The sequence below is a fragment of the Morone saxatilis genome, unplaced genomic scaffold (assembly GCF_004916995.1).
Source record: "Morone saxatilis isolate NCDOM2014 unplaced genomic scaffold, NCSU_SB_2.0 Contig22, whole genome shotgun sequence".
In the NCBI taxonomy this organism is placed as follows: domain Eukaryota; kingdom Metazoa; phylum Chordata; class Actinopteri; family Moronidae; genus Morone; species Morone saxatilis.
Window position 1 is genome coordinate 7,907,890 of NW_023339785.1, and position 22,482 is coordinate 7,930,371.

General features: G+C 41.6%; 2 protein-coding genes across 2 annotated transcripts in view; one reads left to right on the forward strand and one right to left on the reverse strand.

Annotated features, from left to right (window-relative positions):
• The window catches only part of maea (macrophage erythroblast attacher, E3 ubiquitin ligase), an 11,841-nt gene extending 7,711 nt beyond the window's left edge, over positions 1 to 4,130 (reverse strand). Inside the window, exons 1-2 of the mRNA XM_035669387.1 lie at positions 4,018 to 4,130; positions 204 to 386 (exon numbers count right to left, since the gene is read on the reverse strand). Of these exons, the coding sequence (XP_035525280.1) occupies positions 204 to 386; positions 4,018 to 4,086 (252 nt within the window). The 5' untranslated portion in view covers positions 4,087 to 4,130. The remainder of the gene's footprint in view (positions 1 to 203; positions 387 to 4,017) is intronic.
• Positions 4,131 to 11,020: 6,890 nt separating this feature from the next.
• LOC118333947 (C-terminal-binding protein 1-like) overlaps positions 11,021 to 22,482 on the forward strand; it is a 19,785-nt gene continuing 8,323 nt past the window's right edge. The window contains exons 1-2 of the mRNA XM_035669768.1: positions 11,021 to 11,269; positions 21,850 to 22,026. Of these exons, the coding sequence (XP_035525661.1) occupies positions 11,230 to 11,269; positions 21,850 to 22,026 (217 nt within the window). The 5' untranslated portion in view covers positions 11,021 to 11,229. The remainder of the gene's footprint in view (positions 11,270 to 21,849; positions 22,027 to 22,482) is intronic.

Below are 22,482 nucleotides of genomic sequence, written 5' to 3' on the forward strand. Positions count from 1 at the left end.
CTCCCAGTCCAGTGGGGGTTTCAACAAAACCCCCCCCCCGCCCCGCCGCTGAAAACAAATCTGTGAGGAAACTGAAACTAATTTGAAAAAATGTCATTTTCTCTATTGCTCTTTTGATTTCTTATCCTATTACCCCCCCACCCCAGCTGATTGACCCTTGATAGAGAGGAGGATGTGTTTATGTGCACATCTGTATCCCTCACCTTCCTCTTCAGGGCGCTGAGTTTCTCCACCACACCATCCAGCAGTGACACCACAGAGTCCACCACTGGGAAACTGCTCAGCGTCTTCTCCAGCTCCGCAACAACCATCGTCACGTGACTCGTCTCCCGGTCGATGTTCTTCTGAGCCGCCCTGAAACGTTTGTTCAGAGTCTCGTAGGGGACCTGCAACCACAATGAAACAGGACATTTACCTCGCTGCAGCAGGCATTTAGGTGTAGCTGTGGCAAAGTGCAAGCTTGCAGCTCAGTACGACGTTACAAAACACCTTCAGCTAACAGTTGCATAGAAACATTACTTTTAGCTGATTAAGGTTTGTAGTGTGAAAAAGGCAGACAGATGTTTAGATAGCTCAGCTACAATAAGTGTCGTACAAAGTGTTTGAGGGTTTTACTCCCTAAAGAAAATAAGTTGTTTGTATAGATTTCCTGTTTACATAGACCATAAATGAACAATCAGCCTAAATAAATACTGATAATTTTTTAATTCCATTTCTAATACAAAATCTCTTTCCCCCCGCTGTTCATGTTTCTTTCAAAGTTGTCACCAGCTGTTAGAAAGAGTTTAACACTATGAGCATTGTGCTCTGTGATGGCCTGTGAACGGTCTTCTAGCAGCCTCATTTCATCACATTCCTGCAGCCGGTCCAAGAACTGCTCAACGGAAACAAATTAAAGCAAGAAGCAGAAGACTGATGACCACTTTTTCCGACTCCCACAATGCGGTCTTTCTTCCTGCTGCCATCTACAGAATATTTGATAATTGGTCCGTTTAATTTTTACACATTATTCTGTTGGTAATGTATTTTACAAGAAAATCTCCAACTTATACCGACTCAAATCAACTTGATCCATTTAATCCTAACAAATTCCTGTTCAAAGTATTCCCAATACTTTCTGTGAAAGTATCTTATTAACAAGGCGTCTGATTTAGTGATTATTTTATTGTTCACCTTGCCACATTTTAGAGTTAATGGCCAGTTTCTTTGCTTTGATTTGCTGATTTTAGTTTAGTAAAAATGTGATGTGGCATATACAAAAATTAAACAATTAAATGGTTTACTTTTAGGATTTTAGTAATCTATCAAAAGAGATTCAAAAGGGTGTTTAGAGAGCTACAGTCTGTATACTACCGTGGTTGTGGGACATTCAGAAAGCACATGCTTATCGCAGAGAGGCTTGAAACTATGAGATTGTATGATAAAAGAATCATCTATGATCCAAATCAACAGTACATTGTGTTCTCCCTTTATATTACAATACAAGATGGCTTTGCAGATACCTGTGAACCAGACTGACCGCTGTGACTCCTTTTTCTGAGAGAAAAGAGGATTTTGATCCATTGAGAGGATTATTTTCTTTTCAGTTCGAGTCAGGATAAATTCACAGATCACCAGTACTAAAGAGGGAAATTATACATGCGTGGCACGATGATAGAATAAAGAATAGTGTTGCTCTGTTGGAATTTTTTTGTTTAAAACTGATTATTAGACAGAAATAGGGAGCTTATTCTGCTCAGGAATGTGTACTGCCACTGTAGAAGAGGAAAAAGGCATTGGCTTTACATCAGTCGCCAGCCTTTCTTATTTCTTAGAGCTAAATAAAGATCAGGATTTGTTTTTTAGTGACACACTTGGCCACAGATCAACAGATTAATTAGGGGTCATGAAATGAAGTAGCACCTTGATAAGCCAAAACAGGCACTGAAACCTAGATATTTAATCTATAAATGTCCATAAGATTGACTCCCTTTAACAGGAGATGTGCACAGAAAACACACCTACACAGAAATTAACATAATGTGGCTCTTTAAAAGTTAGTAACACATTCTGCTTTTACGCATTTTGAGACAGAAATATTTCCCTTTTTGGAAATGCTACTAGATCATATGCATGGCGTTATTCTTTTCCATGATGAACTATGATTTAGTTGACAGCTGACATGTAATTCAGTCATGAATACATGTCAGACAGCTCATATAACCAGCTGGTGGTTCGTGGTGGTTGATTTGTTGGGAGGTGTCTCACTGCAAGAGACATCCACAACCCCCCTCCAAACACTGCACATTAATGTTAATCACAATAACTATAATCACTAAAAGAGACTAGTCTGAATGATTATTTTGACTTACCTTGAATACAGACATCTTAATTATGCAGCATTACAATGTCATTTGACTGCAATGGGCCTTTTCAGCATTGAGGTTTATTATATGTATTAAAACCACTGGCCAAAATTAGGATTTTGCTCATTTACACACATAAATGAGTAAATATATCAGGGCTACCACATTATTTACGAACGCTGGTGTAAATCTTACACTCATCAGACTGTGAAAATGTCCAAAACCTTCCCCAAGGACATGATATCCAACACGTACTGTATTTTGATGGCATCAGTGTGTGTGTGTGTGTCATTATAATCCTACTCAATATAGCTCCACATGCAATCAGCACTGCTCTCCCCCAGCTGTGGACTCCCATTTGATGCCAATTATAACCATCACTCCTGTCTTAAAATGGTGCCCATCATCCTTACTGCAGCATCCAAGCAAAGACAGACACACACACCACAGCCATGCTCTCTGCACACACACACACACATTAACATCGCCAACAACACCAAACGCCACGTTATATTCATCATGGCAACATCATGTGTCGTCAGTGACCACACGAAAAGCTGCCAATACAAAGCTACTCACAAGCGTGCTTTATACGCCGACGCTATCTGCTGCTCTCTCAGACTGAACACGGGAAGCAGCCCGGACTTGTTCCAGCTCGTCTTTTAGCTGTGGTGTCGCAGTAACGTTATGAGGAATAGAGAGCAGTGTGTGTGTGTGTGTGTGTGTTTGTGTGTGTGCGGCAGAGGCAGCCTGTGATTTCTCTCGCTGGCCATTTTGAAGTGCAGAGAGGCAGCAGCAATGTGATGACACTGCGCTAACTCGCAGGGCTGATTGTCTGTGTGACAGCGTAGCGTTACGGGCTCTCCCCCGCCGCTTTCAGCCGCTCCATCTTCCAGCCAGCTACCATTTGCATGCTCGACGTTACGTATCTGGTAGGCTGTTCGTCTTCTGCGCCCGACGGAGGTGGCTAACGCTGGTTTTACACACACACACACACACAAAGCAAGACTAGCTAGTAGGCCACTCACGCCTGACAGCCTTTTCTTTGACGCCGTGCCTTGTTTGAAGGGAAGAGCCATTACGTTCACAGGCTATCTCCGTGGTTTGTGTTTAACACGACGTTTATGTCACCAAGCAACGTCCACTGAATTCTACTGCCCAACGGTTAAATGCCCAACGGTTAAATGTCCAACGGTTAAGGTGGCCGTTATAGTCGTTACCGTTCACACACACACACACACAATGAATAAGATAACCCAGGTATGTACCGTTAACTCACATATTATTTCTCCTGTCAAGATTATTTAGTTTAAAGAAAGAAAAAGAAAGACATGGCTTAAACTCAAGCTAACAGCTCGGAGGCCCTCGACCCCACTTGGCGTTACTAACCCGAACCCATCCCGACAGTAGACAGCCGGCAGACCAGCCAGCAGCTGTCGTTATGTATCGACCTACTCGGTCTCTGTGATCTCCTTACAGTCTGCAGGTTAGTGGACGCTGCTACCTGGATAAAGCTGGCTCAGCTAACATTAGCCTCCCTGTCAAGCCCGCTGGTCTCGCTATCAGATGAACTAATAATCCCCTTTTTCCAAATACCACCACACACGTTGTGCGTTTTGGACAGTCCGAGTCGTCGGGCTGTTCATGTGTGCCAGTCTCCGTCGTTGTTTACCTTCAGGGTGGGATATTCTTGGACTTTGAGAGCCATGGACAGTTGAGATGCTGTCTCTTGCACCGCCATCTTGGTTGTGTGGTTTTCTTGTGGTTGTTTGTGTATTTTTTTCTCTCCACTCAGAATGGCCTCAGTGCTCACTACCGCCACCCGGTGGGACGGTGTCAGCTCTGCCTGTGTGTGCAGGGTGCTGCTCTCCTTAGTGAAGTGAAAGTTGATTAAAGGTTAAATACAGCTTGTTGTTTACATGCTGTTGCTGACAAAACAATACCTCCACATGATGCACCGAGTAGCTGTTCTGTTTGCCCAGTTGTTGATTAGTAACTTCTCTACAACTTCTCTGTAAAATGTTTCCGTGATTACATTTAAAAAGACTGCGGTATATAATGAACAAATGAATCGGTCAGCATCATTAATCACGTGTTCTTGTCCTCCTCCTTAGGGCTGCTGTATTTGAGCATCCACCTCAAGCAGAGGTGAGTTTGAGCTTTCTTAATCATTTATTACATTTACACAGAAGAGAGAGGTTTCAGCTCTCAACGGGCTCAATGGCAGGGACAGGTAGCACTAGCACAGTGGTATTTGTCATAATTTTCTGACATTTTATAAACATTTTTTCAGGTAGCGATGAATTAATTAATGAAATATTAACTGATAATGAAAATCCGTGTTAGTTGAAGTGCCAGTGTAGTCCACAGGTCCACTTATTCACATCCAAACATCCTCATTATACAAATCACCAGAGATTAAAGTCAGTAATCTTGTGTATGAGGAGCTGCATGGCAAGAGCTGCTTTTTAAATTAAGAAATATATGAGGAAAGAGCAGGGCTCACGTTTGACCTGCTGACAGTGATTATTAGAATTTACAAATGAAAAGCAACAAGAAATCAAACATCTGAGCAGCAAAAGACATCCAGGAGGAATCCTGATTTATGTTTGGACATTTAAAACCAAATCTGGGCTCAAGTTCAACACAGCCACCTGAAATAAGAGTAAATCCTATGATAGATACAAATATTTTTTTATCAGCACAATATTTATATTCCACTGATGATGAAATCAAAAGATTTGAAAAACAGAGACCAAATTAGGATATTGTTATTTAGGAATTTAAAATACAGCTTACAGTCCGCCAATACAACCAGTGAATCAATCAATCCAACTTTACTCATAAAGCACATTTTATACAGTTTAGTGCAGTTCAAAGTGCTTCACAGATGATAAGACCAGAATGGAGTAAAAATTAAATAAGGTAGATTTAAAAATCAAACGAATCCCCCCCTACATCCCTCTCATGGCCACATTTCTTTTCCTGTGTGAGTGAAAGCACCCTCCCCCCATCCGTGGTGAACATATTGCCATTGGCCGCTGTCCAATGCCAGGCTGTGCTGATTGGCTGGCACAAGCTCTAATCGCTTACAATTGGCCCATTATCTGCTGCATGCCCCACCCCCACCCGGCTTTGGAACAAAGTGGAACAGTGGACACACAGAGAGGAAGGTGATGCAAGGTTTGTGATGTATTTTTGGCCCCACACCAAGTGCTTCCTGTGTGTAGTGTGTGTGAGCGTGTGTCAGTGTCTATCAGTGTCTGTGTGGGTAGAAACGTGTGAGTTTATGTGATAGTAGCGGCTGCGCTTACAGCTTGGCTCTGCACTGTGTTTAGGTTTTGAAGAGATAACTCTGTGCCAAGCTAAATAAGGGAGGAAATTGATCTGCTCATGTGTGCACTTATAGTATGGAGGCTTGGTTGAGTATACGAGTCTTTGTGTGACAGGAGGATTATTATTTCTTGATGAATAAGTTGGTGGAGAAATGGATATTTCTGCCTCTTTAACGAGGGATTTGGCTTTTGTGGTTGTTGAAAGTTGGTGCACTTTATTAAATCTATGAAGAAGCTATTGCTCTTTAATTCTAAAGGACTGACACCAAAACCTGGGGACTCATTTATAAACTGGTCTTACCGTCAAATTACAAAATAAAACCTTAGCGTGATGTAGAAATACCAGGTCTCCTCACACATTTCCTACTCCCAGTTCCCCGCTGTTTATATTGGAGTATGCAGGCTTTGAAGCGGACATCCTCTGAATCCCAGCTGGGCTGTGCATTCCTTAATGTCAAATCTATTGGGATTTTTAAAAAAAAAAGAGAAAAGAGAGGAAATTAGTGGAAAAAGAGTGTGAATGACACGCAACAAAGGTCTGATGGTCTGGTCACATCTGAACCAGTGACAGCTTCCCAACTCCTAAGCCTTGGCAGCACCTATTTTGTTAATTGATTAATCATTTGTAATTTTTCAAGCAAAGTTGCCAAACATGACCTTGTTCCAGCTTCTCAAATGTGTGGATTTGCTGTTTTTCTTAGTCTTAAGGGATATTAAAGTGAATCCCCTTTGGCTTTTGGACTGCTGGTCGAGACTAATGAAGAAATCACCTTGAGCTTTATTATTTTCTGACATTTAATCGCCCCAGCACCTAATCAACAAAATAATCAGCAGATTATTTGATAAAAATAAAATACTCTCAGTTGCAGCCAAAAAGAGAGGCACGGTAAATGATGTTGAAGTAAATTTAAAGAACACTTTATATAAATGAGACCGGGGACTACGGTTGATATTGGATGTCTTTAAAGGGGATTTTGTTTCTCTCCGTCGAGGGAGGTGAGCACCTTCCAACTGTCAGACAGTATCTCTGGCCTTAAGATCGTTCCGTTAGATTAATGATTCTTCTTCCTTTATTCGTTCCTTTTTTCTTTCCTTATCTTCCTCCTCGTCCTCCACCCCCTTGCCATCCTCCTTGTTTGTTCAACTGCTTTTCTCTTTCTATCCGCCTCTCACCTCACCTTACCCTCATTCGTCTTTTCTGACAACCTGTTTCTCCTGTTCCTGTATTCCACCTCCTTTCACTTCTCTGCCTCCCCTCCTGCTCTCACACATGGCTCAGACTCTACATGCCCACAGCACCCATCTCCTCCTACAGTAGATTAGATTGCTACTTTCTCTTGTATCTCCTCTGTTGTGGCATTCACATTGTTCTGCAGCTCACTGTCAGTAGCCATAAATCCAATTTGCTGGTATTACAGCTGGTACTATGGCCACTATGTGTTTCTTTGAAGCTACATTTAGAGCTATAGTGTAAGTGTGCATCAGCAACAAGGTTCAGAAACTTAATAGGAAATAAACATGATTATATTACATATCAACCGTAATGAGAATTAAACATGATTACAAATACACGTTCAAGACAGATATTCAAACACGATTGTTCATGTGATGCGTGTATGTGTACCTCACAGGTGTACATTTATTTCTCTGTGCACAAGCTTGTATCTTCGTACATGTGCATGTATCTTTGTAATTATGTGTGTTGGTGTGTACGTTAGCGCTAGCTGTGGGTGGAGCTCGCTGTCAGTCTTGATAAGGCCAGCGGTTGGGAGGCGTTAGTCGGGGCTGCTGCTCGCCTGGCCTCCGCTTCTGCTGAGGAGGAGGCGAACCATTAGACACGCTGCAGTGACTACAGAGAGAGAGAAGGGGTGGGGGGTGTGCGTGCATGTTGGGGGGGTGGAGATGTATGGTGAGCAAAGCAGAGATGGAAAAAGAGAGTGAAAGAGATGCAGGAATGAGGGTGATGGAGTGTGAATGATATTGAGAGGGAAATTTGGGATGGAAGATAGAAAGCAAGATGGGCAGATGGAAGAGCAGGAGGTACGGAGAGAGTAGAGAGAGGGAGGAGAAAGGCAGACAGAGGGGAGGTGGGGGAGGAAGGTAGATGGGGAGGGAGAGTGGGTGAGGAGATGAAAGGGTGTATGTCCACCCTCATACAACGCGTGTGAATATCTGATCAGTCGGCACACACAAAAGACTTTTGAGACGAAAAAGAGGTTTGCATTGAAACAAAACGTAAGGAAGTGAAATCTTTTTTTCTACCCTGTCATCTTCTGTTCCTCCTTTTCCCTCATGAGCACCATTAAATAATCTGCTGATCATCACTTGTAATCTGAGGAACATGTAACACCCATCCTCTCTCTCCCTTTCCCCTGTGACTGTCGTCTCCTCTCTCCATCCTTATTTAGAAGCACCGAATATGTTTCCGTTTCCTTTATCTCCTGGGGAACATTTGTCTCTTGCCGTGGTTAAGAGGTGGTTGGAGTGAAGTTGCCATCGGCCCTGTCAACACGATAAATGTGCCTGTAGCGTCTCACATTATTGACTCCATGTTGTCAGGTTGAATTTGGTGTGAGAACTCAAGCCAGACCTGCACACCTAGTTATACACACAACTCGCACTGTTATATTTAATGCTTTAAGACATGCACCTCATAGCAATACCATCCATGTCAAATATAGTGACAGAGAGATATTTGGATCAGTTTAAACTTTGAATTAGCATCATTTGTTGAATACAGTATATGGTGCTTATTATGGCGAGACACTAGGCAGCTGAAGTGGTTAATACTTTCTGCAATGTAGTGCAAAATTCAATCTATAAGCTCTTAAATCCCATAGCAAACTATTAAAGTATATGTTGTGATTTGTTATTTATGCTTCAGTACACAGGCATTTCCTGCCTCGAATATTACCAAAACAAATTTTGTTGGACTTTTTGAAGTGTTTTTTTAAGTCTGAAACCCAGGGACAGGCTCAGGTCTGTTCAGAGTGGCTGTCGCTGTTGGCTGCAAATTGACTTCAAGTCAACTTTTGCATGACAAACATAAGGGGTTTTACCACTTCCCCACTTCACGGCTGCTACAGATTTGAAACTTCCCCCTCGCCACGTGCTGCTGTGTGAATTAGACATTAGGGTGTGCATCTACAGAGGGTGTCATGGGTCAGACGAGCAGTAAACAACTGGATTTGTATGTCCTTGCACACAGAAAGCTGAGTTTGCACTGCCTTCAGGTTGGCTCTTAAGTGTGTGAATGCTGTTTAACTGAACTGAAACAGCCACATTCACTATATAACCGGTGTCACCTGCAGCTGGTCAAAAAATGTTGTGTGACTCATGTGGACCACATGTTTTGTCTCTACCTCCACAGTTATGTTATGTTATGTTAGTTTTACTACTTGTTTTGAGGAATGAGTGAGTCACGTCGTCTTCCACAGTGACTCCCCCATCTGGTGTGGACATTGTTAAATGAACACACCAAGAGTCACAGTGACTAGTGCTGTCGGTGGTATTCGCCTGCAGCACTCTAGCAAGCAGCAGTCACTAAACAGGCCAAATGCTGTTTTGCTATAAGCCCTACACTGCATGTACCCTTGCTGACTTTTGGTTAGGCAGAATTCCTCATATTTCTCTGCTCTCTGACTCAGGCCCTGCTCCACTGCAAAAAACAAGGAGGAGCACATTGCTCATTTTCCTTTAAAGATGAAACTTAAGTTGTAGTGTTGTATCATTGTGTTTATAATGAAGCCAGCAGCTGACAGGAGTGGTTGAAGAGGATGGTGGGGGTGATCATTTATGACAAAGGTCATGAGCAAGCCTACCGACAGTGTTGAAAACAACTGCTTCCCTGACCCCTCCGCCTCGTTTTGGATTTGAACAACTCGCCCACTGGCTGTCTGCGACATTTACCAATAGTGAGGACATGATGTAACCATCATTGCTGTTAAACTAGGTTAGGCCCTGGCAGTCATGGGTGCGTCTGAGGCCGCATATCACTGTGCTTATCTAGTGACCAAGTGTAGATGAGAGGAACTGTAACATCACCACTGCGGGGACAGAAAGAGCCCGAACAGGTACACAGTAGGTGTTAACTAGACCAAAGCATCGAGATGAAAGTGCCTGTGCCTCATAATAGATTATACTATCCTGCTTACTGTACTACTTTTTTTTTACTTTTTTATTAAACAGTATTTAGGTATCATATATTTTTAAGGGAAATAAGAATGAGACAAAATTAATTAGGGTCAAACTGTTGGGAAGTAATGAGATGGTGCGTCAGTGTGTCTCAAAACAACCCTTAGATTCAATTATGGGATTATAAAAATGACTTAATTAGACTATTGCCTTAATCATGGTTTTGGAAATAGTCACAAAAATGTGCTTGTGCAAAGAAAATATTAATATGCCAGTTTCCACTACAGTATTTTTAAAGTCTTTTACATATCAACGACAAACACTAATCAGTATAGTCAGAAACCAACTCTGTAACAATAATAACATTAGTAATAAGAGTTTTACACTAACAAGGCTCTATGAAGAGTTGTATTTAAACATCAAACTAGAATATGATCAGAAGCAATTGCTCGAGTGGTTGAGTACAATATCAGATTATTCACCCACACATATTCACACATTGGTTAAGTGTTAAATATGAAAAAGGGGTGCAGATACAGTGTATTTACTCCTGTAGAAAGTACAATGTATTATTTAGTAATGTTTAAGTGTGGACTTAAAGGTAATTAGAAACTGAAATTACTTAAGTTTTGATGTGCTTAGAGAAAACCAACAGACATGGATCTTAGATCTGAATGTGTATAACTGCAGTGTAAGTAAACTTCTAAGGAAAACAAACACTAATTATAAAACCACAGTATGTTCTTTCTTTAAACAAGTTTTATGAGCTTTGTAATTGTTTTCCTGATATCAGAAAGAACAAGTTTTTCCTCCTTTGCTATTGTAATTGCATAACTCTTCTGTCTTTTCTTTTTTTCTCCCTGTCGTCTTTCAGGAAACAAAAGATGAATTTTTGCCAGCGTTAGCTCCTCCCCATTCCTGCTCTCTCTCTCTCTCTCTCTCTCTCTCTCTCTCTTTCACAGACACACACACACACACACACACACTTTCAAACCCACACTCACACTTTCTTGTTCTCCCGCTCTCATAAATGCAGCAGTGCTTGCATTCGGTGTGTGCACATTTTTGTTTTCTGGTGACAGAGGCAGAGGGAGAGACAGAAAGACTTGCTGTAATAGAAAGTGAGAAAGGGAGGGGAGAGGGAGTTAGCTAGAGACGGCAGGGAGGGAGGGAGGGAGGGGTAAGACAGATAGAGAGAGCGGGCGTGCAAAGGGGACGGAAGGGAGGGGAGAGAGAGAGAGAGAGAGAAAAGAGGGGGAGCACATGTGTATGCTTGTCACTAAGGGGCTGGGAGAAGGACTAAGGGAAGCGAGGTAGCTGGCCACAGCCGCCATATGCTGACTGGATTCCTGTTCATGTCTGCTGTGTGAAGACTGTAGGTTTCTGTTGTGTGCTGGCCGGCTGGGGAACACACCATGGGAAGCTCACATCTCCTCAACAAAGGCATGCCTCTAGGTAAACAACTAGCACTTTGCTTTTATGTGGGAACTGTGTGTGTGTGTGTGTGTGTGTGTGTGTGTGTGTGTGTGTGTGTGTGTGTGTGTGTGTGGTGTGTGTGTGTGTGTGTGTGTGTGTGTGTGTCAAATATTTATGAACTCAGTGTACTTAATTCTGCTTTTCTCCTCCGCTCCCCCTTCTCTCTCTCTCTCTCTTCCTCTCCCTTTTTCCGTCTCCTCCTCCTCCGTCCCTTTCTTAATTCTCTCTCACTCTGTTATCTTTTTGTATCGCTCAGCCGCTCTCTTGCCACACAAGAATGGTTAGCCTTTTCTCTAGCTCCCAGTGTGTGTGTGTGTGTGAAGAGGCAAATCTCTGCTATTGAAGGCTGCTTGAACACCTCCATTTGTGGCGACAGAAATAGATCTCTCTATCCTTCGAGGGCTAGCAAGGACATGACACATATTTCCCTTTCATTGTGCTTCTTTTACGGAGAGCGCTCGCCTTTACACACACACACAAATCACACGCATGTACACACACACACACACACACACATACACGCACGCACACACATTTAGGGAACTCAACTGATACACATATTCAAGTGCACACATGCATGCCCACAGCCGGATTCACACACAGGTGACAGATGCATCTTATGATAGGGGCTGGAAAAGACTATTCTAGAAAAAGGGATCAAGGTAGTGCTGCTGGAATAAGAAGGGCGGGGGGTTTGGGTGTGGAGCAGGAAGGAGGAGGGTGTGAAGATAAATGATCATCCACCCTAAAGCTGAATCACTGTAACTGTGGTCACCTAAATCTGGATTTGAGAGGCAGTCTGAGAGGTTGCACGGACTGTGATCTGTGATGTCATCAACAGGCTGCGGGCCGTGTCTCTTGATGATGATCATCAAAGATCAAAGTTGCAGCTATGATCTTTTTTCCTCACCCTCCCTTTTCTCTCTCCCCCCCCTCGCTCCGGGAGAGATCTTCATATCCGCCCAAACTATATGCCCTAACAGCTCGAGAGTCCAAGGTCACAGGAATAACAACCGTGATTACGGGCTCGGGGAGGATTGCCCTTTTAAGATGCTCGTGCACAAATCACTACCAGTCAATAATCGTGCAACTGATCTGGTCATTGGATCTGTTTCGGCACACAGATCATCGAACCTTTGAAGGCTGCTTTAAAATTGCTCCTGGTGATTGATGGATGTGTTGATTCATGTTTCGGAAGGCAGGGGTCCTCTGATCCGTGAGCGTTGAGTCATGTCTAATCTGATTAAAAAGGCCTCGATAAGTGACACACACACACACACGTCAGTCACTCCCGCGAACGCGAACCTTTTAATATATCCTTATTGTTCAGTTGAAGACTTGTTTGGTTAATTGGACTTGTGTATTTTAATTTGTAGAATGATCTTAAAAGCTGATTAAAAGGTAAAGAGTGATGTAATTGTGCTTAATAGCTCCAGGCCGTTTCCCACCAGGAGGTTCCATATAGACACTTCATTATGTCAGAGGGAAAAATCAAGCAAACTCCTCATGTTGTGACATGTTGCCAACTTAGAGACAACCACACCTGAAACTACTATTAGTTTAAGTCACGAATCACACCTGCACGACACAAACTTAATATAGGCTGTCGATGTTAAATAGAGGTTCCCGTTTTTCATACATTTGTACCCACACACCAGACACACGGTAAATACTGATTTTCTACATTGCATAGCTGTGTTCGCACTTATATTTTAACTGCACCACCATCACAGACGAGCATTTGATTCTCATAAACCTGACTAGCGTAAAAAATGGACACCTAAGCAGCTATAATTGACAGCACTTGGAAATCTATAAAGCATAAAGCACTCAGCAAAGAGGCTTTGTGCACTAAACCACATTGAAAAGCTTAGTCTATTATATCTAATGCACATAAGAGCTAAAAGGTGAAGTGACAGTGAAAGATCTACCAGCTGCTATCGAAATTCGGAGCATTTTAAGGCATGAAATATGCAATAATGGTTAGTCAGTATAATACTTGCCAGTAACAGTCAACTATTCGGAGACAACTATTCACAAAGGAAAACGTAATTGAGAAGCATGACAGTCTAGACAGGTGGCTAAATAGCAGTGCCGTCACACACAGAAACAAAATAACAGGCCTACAGTGTAACATCCCAAAACAACAACTAGTAGACAGGCTATAATTCAACTTAGATCTCAATGAAAAGCACAAATTACTCAGAAACACGCACTGTCGATATTAATTTATATGTCAGCACAGTCAAGAGAGTCTGTTTGGAGTCAAATCTGCAGCTGAAACAACTCACTCAGCTGGTGTCCGTGCAGCAGGCACTCAAAGATAGCACCCGCAAGCTGGGACAGTTTTGCTGTTGATGTCATCTCACACAAATTTATATTCATTGTCTACACTAAAAGGCTTGTACAGCAGTATCTCATGAAGTGACTATCATTTTTAAAAAGTGACAAACGGCCAGTAACTTTGGTTGTCTCATGGTAAAGTCAGCTCCAAATAAATAGACATATGGCAGACTAAATGTGTATCTGCTACTGACAGGATCTGTGAGTATAACATAAATCTAGACATACCAAATACTCTCACCTAGACACTATTCATACTGGAGCAAGTAAATATGCAAAACTAAACTTATTTTTGATGGGGAAAAACCCTTAATCTATAATACAATAACTGCATAATAGTCTTAATAATCCATTAATATCCAGAGTAGCCAAACTGACCCAAATCCAATTGACCCTTCAAAGGGATTGTGACTTTCTTCTGCATAGTAACAGTTAATACAATATAACAGGCCGACGGCCATATAATAATCCAGTTACAGCCTGTATTTACATGTAGTTTTTCCTGTAGTGCAAGTGTTGCAGTACTTCTTAACCTTTTTGGGTCACGACAGCTTAGAAATCAGTAGTGCCTACAGGCAACCCTCATCACTCTAGACATGTAGCGTGGCAAAGAGCGACAGTGAACAGCTACTGTTTATTAACAAAAAACTGCTAATGAAATCATAAAACATATTTTTGACTAGAAATGATGTGTTGTCTGATCCCATGGTGAGGCCGGCTATGTTGTAAAATGCTTCTGTGACCCTCTGCTCTCTGATGCAGTGCAGCGGGGTGTGTGGGGGCAGCTACCGTGGCTGCCATTGTATAGCTTTATTGATCTAGACCTATGCAGTAGTCACTGTAAAGCGGAGTGTGCTTTCAAACCATAACTGGTCCCTTTTCACCAACAAGGAGCAAGCAGAACGGCTAAGAAATTTAAGGCTCAGTACATAAACAGCGACCGGTTGTCAGCCCTGCTCAGGCACGGAGGTGATTTAACAGTACAATTAACAGTACAACTGGAACTAAAATCTGCATAGTCTAAGCTGCTGCCAAACATTGTTGTATCTCCTCGTCTGTTCTCCTGCTGCTGGTGTCTTTAGTACTGGAAACAAAAAGCAGACAAAAACCTGGTGTGCTTATACAGTACAAGTTAAGACCTTGAATACGTGTGTATTTGAGAAAGAGATGACCTGCAAGGTGATTATTTCAATGTGTAAGCACTTGTATGTATCATATATCACTGCATATTAGTCATGTCAACCTGCATGGATTGGTGTGCTGAGCATGCACCTGTATTTCTGTACATGTGGGTGTGGCAGTGTGTGTGTGTGTGTGTGTGTGTGTGTAACCGGTGGTTAGAGATATATCTGTTTTCTCCTCCTTCCTCCCTGAGAACTGAAATGTGGGTGGAACAAGAGACAGAAGACAAAAAGAAAGAATGAAAGAGTGCAGAAACCCTTTGTACCTGGATATTCAGGCGTTTTTAAGCATATAAATTCAGCTATGATATAAAATGTAGCTTTTCATTGCTAGAGAGATGGACGGGACAGAAGAAAAAAGGAAATGGCCAGGGAGATAAAGACAGCCTGGGGAAACGAGACTGAAACGAGAGATCTGAAAATGAGGCAACGAGAGATGAAGGGAAGGCGAGCTCAACACTGAGGGTTTGAGAGACGAGGATATAGGGGCTTTTTAACCACGCCATGTTGCTGCATGCCACAAGAGCCAGTAACATCATAAATCAGCCGGTTGGTTGCTACAGTCACAGGCAGCTGACTGATCACAGGTGCCGACAGCAACACTCTCCTCTCTTCTCTTCTATTCTCTCACACAATGAAAAGTACAAACACTGTAGCTGAAACGCGAATGTGTCATCTGGCCGGCGTTGACTTTCAGTTCGGTTTGAAAGGGAGTAAAAAGAGATTTAATTCAGGAAGTCTGACCTTATTTCAGAACTGAAAAAAACGAAGAAAACATTTAACAGCAGCTAGCTGTGTGGGCATATTTGGAAATACCGATAAGTGACAATGTTTCGTAGAGCTGTTTGTGAACTGTAGTTTGAATAGACTGAAGAGGAGAATGGACGCTCGCTTTGATCCTCATATATCTGACGGGCCTGTGTGCTGGCTGTGAAAGTGAGAGATGTTTGTGGGTGTCATATTCAACACAACATACACAAATAAGATTTATGCAGCGTTGCAGCTGATAATTATTTGTCTGGTTTTGTCCGACCAACAGTCCCAAACCAGAAGACGTTTCCTTTACAATGATATAAAACAGATCCTGTTTTAGAAGACAGAACTTAACACTTGACATGTTTGCTGGATAACTGACAATTGTTAGTTAAAAGTTGTTCAATATAAAAATTTTCTTTCAAATGATAAATGGATTTATCATTTTAGCACTTTTTTATCAGCAATTGATTAATTGATAAATCTTTTGATCAATAAAATATCAAAATTACCATCATAATGTTCCTAAAACCCCAAATCATGTCTTCAAATAAGTTGTTTTTAACAGTTTTTACGTCCATTGATTAAACCAGTGTCAAGAATCCTGAAATTGATACTTGCATATTTAATCAGAAGATATATATACATAGCTGTCTATCATGAAGATTGGCAGATTAAAGGTGGGGTCAGTCATTCTGGAGAAAGATAGTTGACTGTTGATACAGACGCTTTGAGTTACGGTAAATGTGGAAACAAACTGACTCATAGTGAGCCACACAACACAACAGGTGGCGTTTATGCTCCCACGAAATTTAAATATTCCCCTTTTTCCTCGGGATCCCAGGTTGAGAACCACTGGACTAAACAATTCACAAAGTGAAAACAGTTGTTTTATACTTCAGTGTTTGCCATACCAAACTAGACCCACAGATGCTCTGGAACTGAAACCCCTTGTTATAAGAGTGTGTGTTGTGACACCCCGTTGTTGTGGTTCTTGAGTGTCGGTCAAAACCGGGGACTTGCAGCTTGTTTTGGCAGATCACTCTGTATGGAGGCTGGCAGACTTGTCAGCAACCTGCTCATTTCAAACACATGAAAATCGCCGATCTTTGACATTGTCTTCGTTGACTGACAGTCTGAAAACACTGGTTCGCTCCTTTGGGACAAAAATCCAGCTGTTCTTGTGAGCTGGTCATTGACAGCCGGATACGGGCAGGCTGCAGGGCTTTCCCACTGGCTCGCATGATTCAGTCCCAGCAGTCATTGGCAGATGCTTTTTCCATTTCTAAATGTCAGTCAAACGGCTTTAGCGTCATTTTGGTTTGATTACACATTTTCCGAGGGATGTAATTTTCATATTGGGGAGGGGGATGTCATTTAGTGTCCCAGGCCCTTATGCACATATTGCAAATGGTTTCAATTATTACCAACAAAACATTTTTATTTTTTTTCCATTTTTGATGTTGCCTTGGCTGCAAATCACTAACACTGCCTCAAAATGTTTACCAAATACAGTAGTGAATTTAAATCCAACCACGGTTGGAGCTGTGACCCCCGTTGGCTGTCAAGAGGCCTGTTTGCACTGTGAAAGCTCCCAGCTGTCACCGAAACCCCGGGGCTATGGGGGGTAGAGTATGGAATATAATAGGAGAGGAAGAGTAGAGATAGAAGAGATGGATGAGGTTTAAGAGTTTAGGAACTGAGCAGAGAAAAGTTTAAGCAATTATTTACTATAATGAAGAATTTAATGAGTGTTTAATGTGACTAGAAAGTGAGAAAAATACATTAAATAAAATAGACCGGGAGATAATGGACTTTTGAGTTTGTTAGATTTAGGATCTCAAAGAGACAGAGTGTATTAATATTTACAGTGTTGATCTGAGGTTTCTGTGTGTGTGGGAGAGACGGAGAGAGGATGAACGGGTGTTTTATCGTGTAGTACTACTCCGCAGTCAGTAGTGCTGGTCCTCCCAAGGTCACGCTTGGTGCTGGAATGAAAGCTATTTCCTCCCTCACTCTGACCAAGTGTGAGCCGGAGCAATGTCTGGAATCTCTGCTGCTTTCCAAAAACTCTGCTGCACAACTGATTAGCCTGACCAGATTTCATTATTTTCTTCAAGTGAACATCATGCCCATTTCATTTACACACGCCATCTTCTGAATGGCGCTTTGTTCCCGAGGGTTTCTGCTCCAATTAAATCTTAGAAAAAATGAGTCTGTAGGCCAGAATACTGTTGAGTGCAGCACCTACAGGCGACGGTGCAACTAATGATTACATCTGAGTTACAATGAAGGTTGTGCTGAAGCCGGAGAGTACTTTTTGCTGTTGTTGAATTCCAATTTCTCAGCTATGCACCATCGATTTTGTATTGATGTGTAAGTGCAATGTCCTCCAGGCAAATCCTATTATGGAAAGTTAATGTTTTACTAGCTCACAAAAGGCATTGTGAAAAGGATTTGTGTTTCACCTTATTGGTCTTACTGTGCTGCTTCATGAGATCAGGTTTCATGCTGCAAATCTGATGATGAAGATAAGAAGACAGTGCATTGAGTGATGGAGCTTTGCTTCTCTCCAGCTTCTGAGTGCTGCTGCAAAAATGCCCTTTATCATCCCTCAAACAGTGAAAGCACATGTGAAGTGATTTTTTTTTCACACAATAAGGTTCAATTGAGGGAAGTTGTCAGTACTACAACATGCTATAAGCAAAACCAGGGCAGGAAACCCGGGTTTGACACATTTACCTAACACTGGAAGCCTTAATCAGAAAATACAGGCACTTTCAGTTTCAAGTTCCTCAATGAGGATAATGGGAGGTTTAAGCCTGTGAATTTCTCGCTGCAGGACAAACTCTGTATCCTAAAACCACATGCAACCAAAACTAAAACAATATGTAACCACCACATCCAACCAAAAATACTACCACTGGTGCAAATACCGAGTTGAATTCCTACATGTATTCACTAACATATTCCATGGTTACAGTAACATGGCTCTGTGTATAGGCTCCCACGCTCTGCTCTACTGCTGTGTGATAGATACAGGAGGAAATATGTGCATGCTGGTTTAAAAATAGCTCCTAAGTATGTTGTGGTACTCTCAGAGTATTCTCCTCAAACTCTAAACGCTGATGTTTCAAAATATAACATAGACTGAATACATATACATCATTTCTGTTCTCTAAATACAGATTCTGAGTACTTGTTTCCAACCCTGAACACAGCAGCACACTGAAGCATGAACCAGAAATGCATGTAAGCACTGTGTACATTATTTCCCCATGCATGCACTCTGGCTCACTCTTCCTGAGAGTTGGCGGAAAAAAAAAAACGCCTAATTTGCAAACCTGATAAGAGTTTACTTTCTATGGCAGCATTTCACACGAGGAAGAGGAAGATCATCCATCTACATTTATCCAAGGAGGTTTATTCAATGCTTTTTTTCAGTACCTCCCTACTTCTTATTTATATCATTCAAGCTGTTCTACTTATTCACTCCTGGGAGATAACTAGTACAACACGGGACTCACATTCTGGTCACTGAGCGGATATAAGCAAAAAAACAACAACTAGAAACTGGCCAAATGTAGATGACGTGACACACACAACACATTTCCACGCAACGATGATTTTTTATCATCTATAAAAAATGTTGCTGTGTAAAACATGGATGCTATATGTCTTAAATCAGAAGACACTGGTGTCCCGCTTATCGATTTTGCACTAATTCTTAACAGTTATGCAAGTAGAAATCAATCGATTACAAAAGAGAAAGACGCACAAATGTCTCTAATAACAGGAGACTTGCAACCACAAGACATGGTTTGAGGGGTTTAATAAACCAGAAAATTGAAGAGAAGAAGAAGATTGTCAAAAGGGCTGCATGATATGGTATTAAAAAAATCATATTGTAATTATTTTGACAGATATTGCAATATGATTCGCGATTAGTGGGAATGATCATTTCGCATCACAAATTTATTTGAAAAAACTACTAAACTCATGATGATGTGACATTTGTTTAGGTCTGTTTTCTTACATCCGGAGAACCAGGGTACACTACTTCATTGTAATGCTGCTTTATCACATATTTAACCTTTATCAAAATAATCACAGCTTCAGCTATTTGGATATTGCACTTGGCCATATTGCGATTTCAATAATATTTTGATTAATTGTGCAGCCTAAAGGCATTCTGGGAAACATGAACTCACCAACTGAAGTAGAAGAAAACAGGTCAATTACATTGACAGTATACATAAATTACACATCGTTACAAAAACACAACTGGAAAACACTGAAAATCAGAGATTAATGATACGAACTGTTAGTATGAGCAGGCATCCAGCAGGCATTTTTTTTATTTAATTCATTTCACTCATACGCCATGTAATCATAGCTGCTGAGGGAAAAGTGTTACTCAGTTTTCCTGCCCAGATTTTCCAAACTAATTTGTGGGTTTGGAGCAGCCAAACTTCTGTCCACAAGTCTGATTCGCAGGGATCTTTGGGATTTAAATATGGTGGAGTCCGTAGAATGCTGATTTTGAAATGACTGGTTTAATGATTTGACTCCTTTCTCATGATGTTAGCCCAGGAAAGTGGAAAACAGTCTCAAACCGAGGGAATGCCAACTGTTTATCATTCTGGAGGTCTGAGTCGCAATAAAGGTTTTAGGAGGAATATTTTGAGATGACCGAGGTGGCTGCTTATGTGGGATGTCAGCCTGCACATCTCAGATGGAAACAAGTCAGGAATGAGTGATGAGCACAGTCAGCGTCAGCAGAAACAGGCATAACTCTGCACTCATCTCATCTACAGTGTTTCAGAGGGCTGTCAGAATTTTGCATGTCAATGACACCCAATTACCTACACTGCCTTATATGTTCCTCTGAATCTGCTTCTGCCTGTCTCTCAGATGTCTTGGTTCTCAGTCAGTCAGTGATCTGGAATGATTAACCCTTCAGTTCCCCTGAAAGGAGAAACAAATCGAGGCAGAGTGCAGTGGAGGAAATAGTAAAGGAAAACGAATAAATTCAACTCCCATCGACCACTGCTCTTGCTAAATCTGAGCAAAGGACCACCAGTGGGGTCTATCTGCCTTGGTAAATGCCACTTATCCTCCTGTGAAGCCTGGCAGCACTCTCACGGTAATGGTTTAATCTGATGAGCTGATCCAATAAAATATCCTGTAGTAAGGTTGAAGATGGGGCTTACTTTTACTCAGTTATTGACAGATTGTCAGATTTTAAGCACTGGCTGTCTCTCATGACACAGATCCTGCTGCCTCATAAGAATTGCTGTACCTCCCTACCCACCTGTCTATTGACTTGTATCACTATCAGTGACATTTTGATGGTTTTTGAGCAATGAAATATCACATTTTTGTTGCATATTTGTAAATTAGGATTCTATTTCATGCAACATATGCTACATAATAGATATAATCCAGAGCTTCGAACTGCATGCTCAGAGGTTTTATGTTCTAGACTGCCCCGTTTCTTTCAAATAAGAGTCACTCTCAGTGGTCCACAGGGGCGAGCACTTACATTCATCATGAATATGTGAGAACTTAATTAAACAGGATGAAATACAAAAGGATACCTTCTGATTTTAAATTAAGGGATATTCTGAACATTTGATGGCACATTTTTTTTGTACTCCGCTTTCTACCTGCCTACCTCATCTGTCATCCCAATTACTGCCTGTTTCCAAAGAGTCAGCAAACGTCAAGAAAGTGCGTAATAATAAAACCAAAACAACCAAATCTTCAAAAGCAATAAGGTGAAAAACAGCTGTGAATCATGACCTCCCACAGCAGGAATTAGCTCTATAGCAGATAGACAGCTGCGCCGGGTATTTCTTTTTTTCCCCCTCCATGCTCACTGTCACAGTTGTCATAGCAACTGCATCAGTCTGGAACAGAAACATTATGGGATGCAGATGAAGCAGGACCTCATCTGTGCCCAGGAGCAACAGCACATCTTTTGTTTTAGATTTCATAACTGACAACAACTGAGGAAATGCTGGAAGATACGGCCAAGCAAGCCTGCAGGTTTAAAAATATACAGCAGGGGAAAAAAATGACCTTTTTCCAATACAAGATTTCTGAGTTCTCTGAGGGATATTGCAGTTGTGTAGGTGTTTCAAAACAACAAGAAATTATGCTAATAAAAGATTATTCTACACTGCCTCTCACTATGAAGATTATTTTCTCTCCATGTTACTTCTCCATCGCCACTTTTGTTTTGCCTATCTGACACTTTTCTTCTGTGTGTGTGTGTAGGCATCAGACCACCCATCATGAATGGGCCCATGCACCCGCGACCCCTGGTGGCGCTGCTGGACGGCCGCGACTGCACTGTGGAGATGCCCATCCTGAAAGACGTAGCGACCGTGGCCTTCTGTGACGCTCAGTCCACACAGGAGATCCACGAGAAGGTAACGCACTTAACTAGGTCATGTACTAATGATTCAAAATTTTAAATAAATCATACTAACCAACAAAAGGTAAGGGTTTAAGAAAGAAGTTTCATAAAGCTTTTACATTTGCTGTAACAGATTATATAAATATAGTCTTTATTAAACACCTTGTGCTGGAAACAGGAAGTGAGTATTTTTTATATTTTAGAGAGCAGTTTGCATTAAATAGAACTGTGTTAACATGAACAGCAGCGGTCATCGTGGCTGTATATACAATATACAAAGAAAAAATAACCACACCACAACTGGAAACTCCAACTTCAAAATCTTAAGCTGATACACAAAAAACAGCAATCACAGGGGTCTGATGGTGTATTTCAATCATGTGTCGTCTTCTATTAGAAATTCTATTAATTGGCGCCCGGTTAGCTCAGTGGGTAGAGCTGGCGACCCATGTACCGAGCCTGAGTCCTTGCTGCAGCGGCCCAGGGTTGAA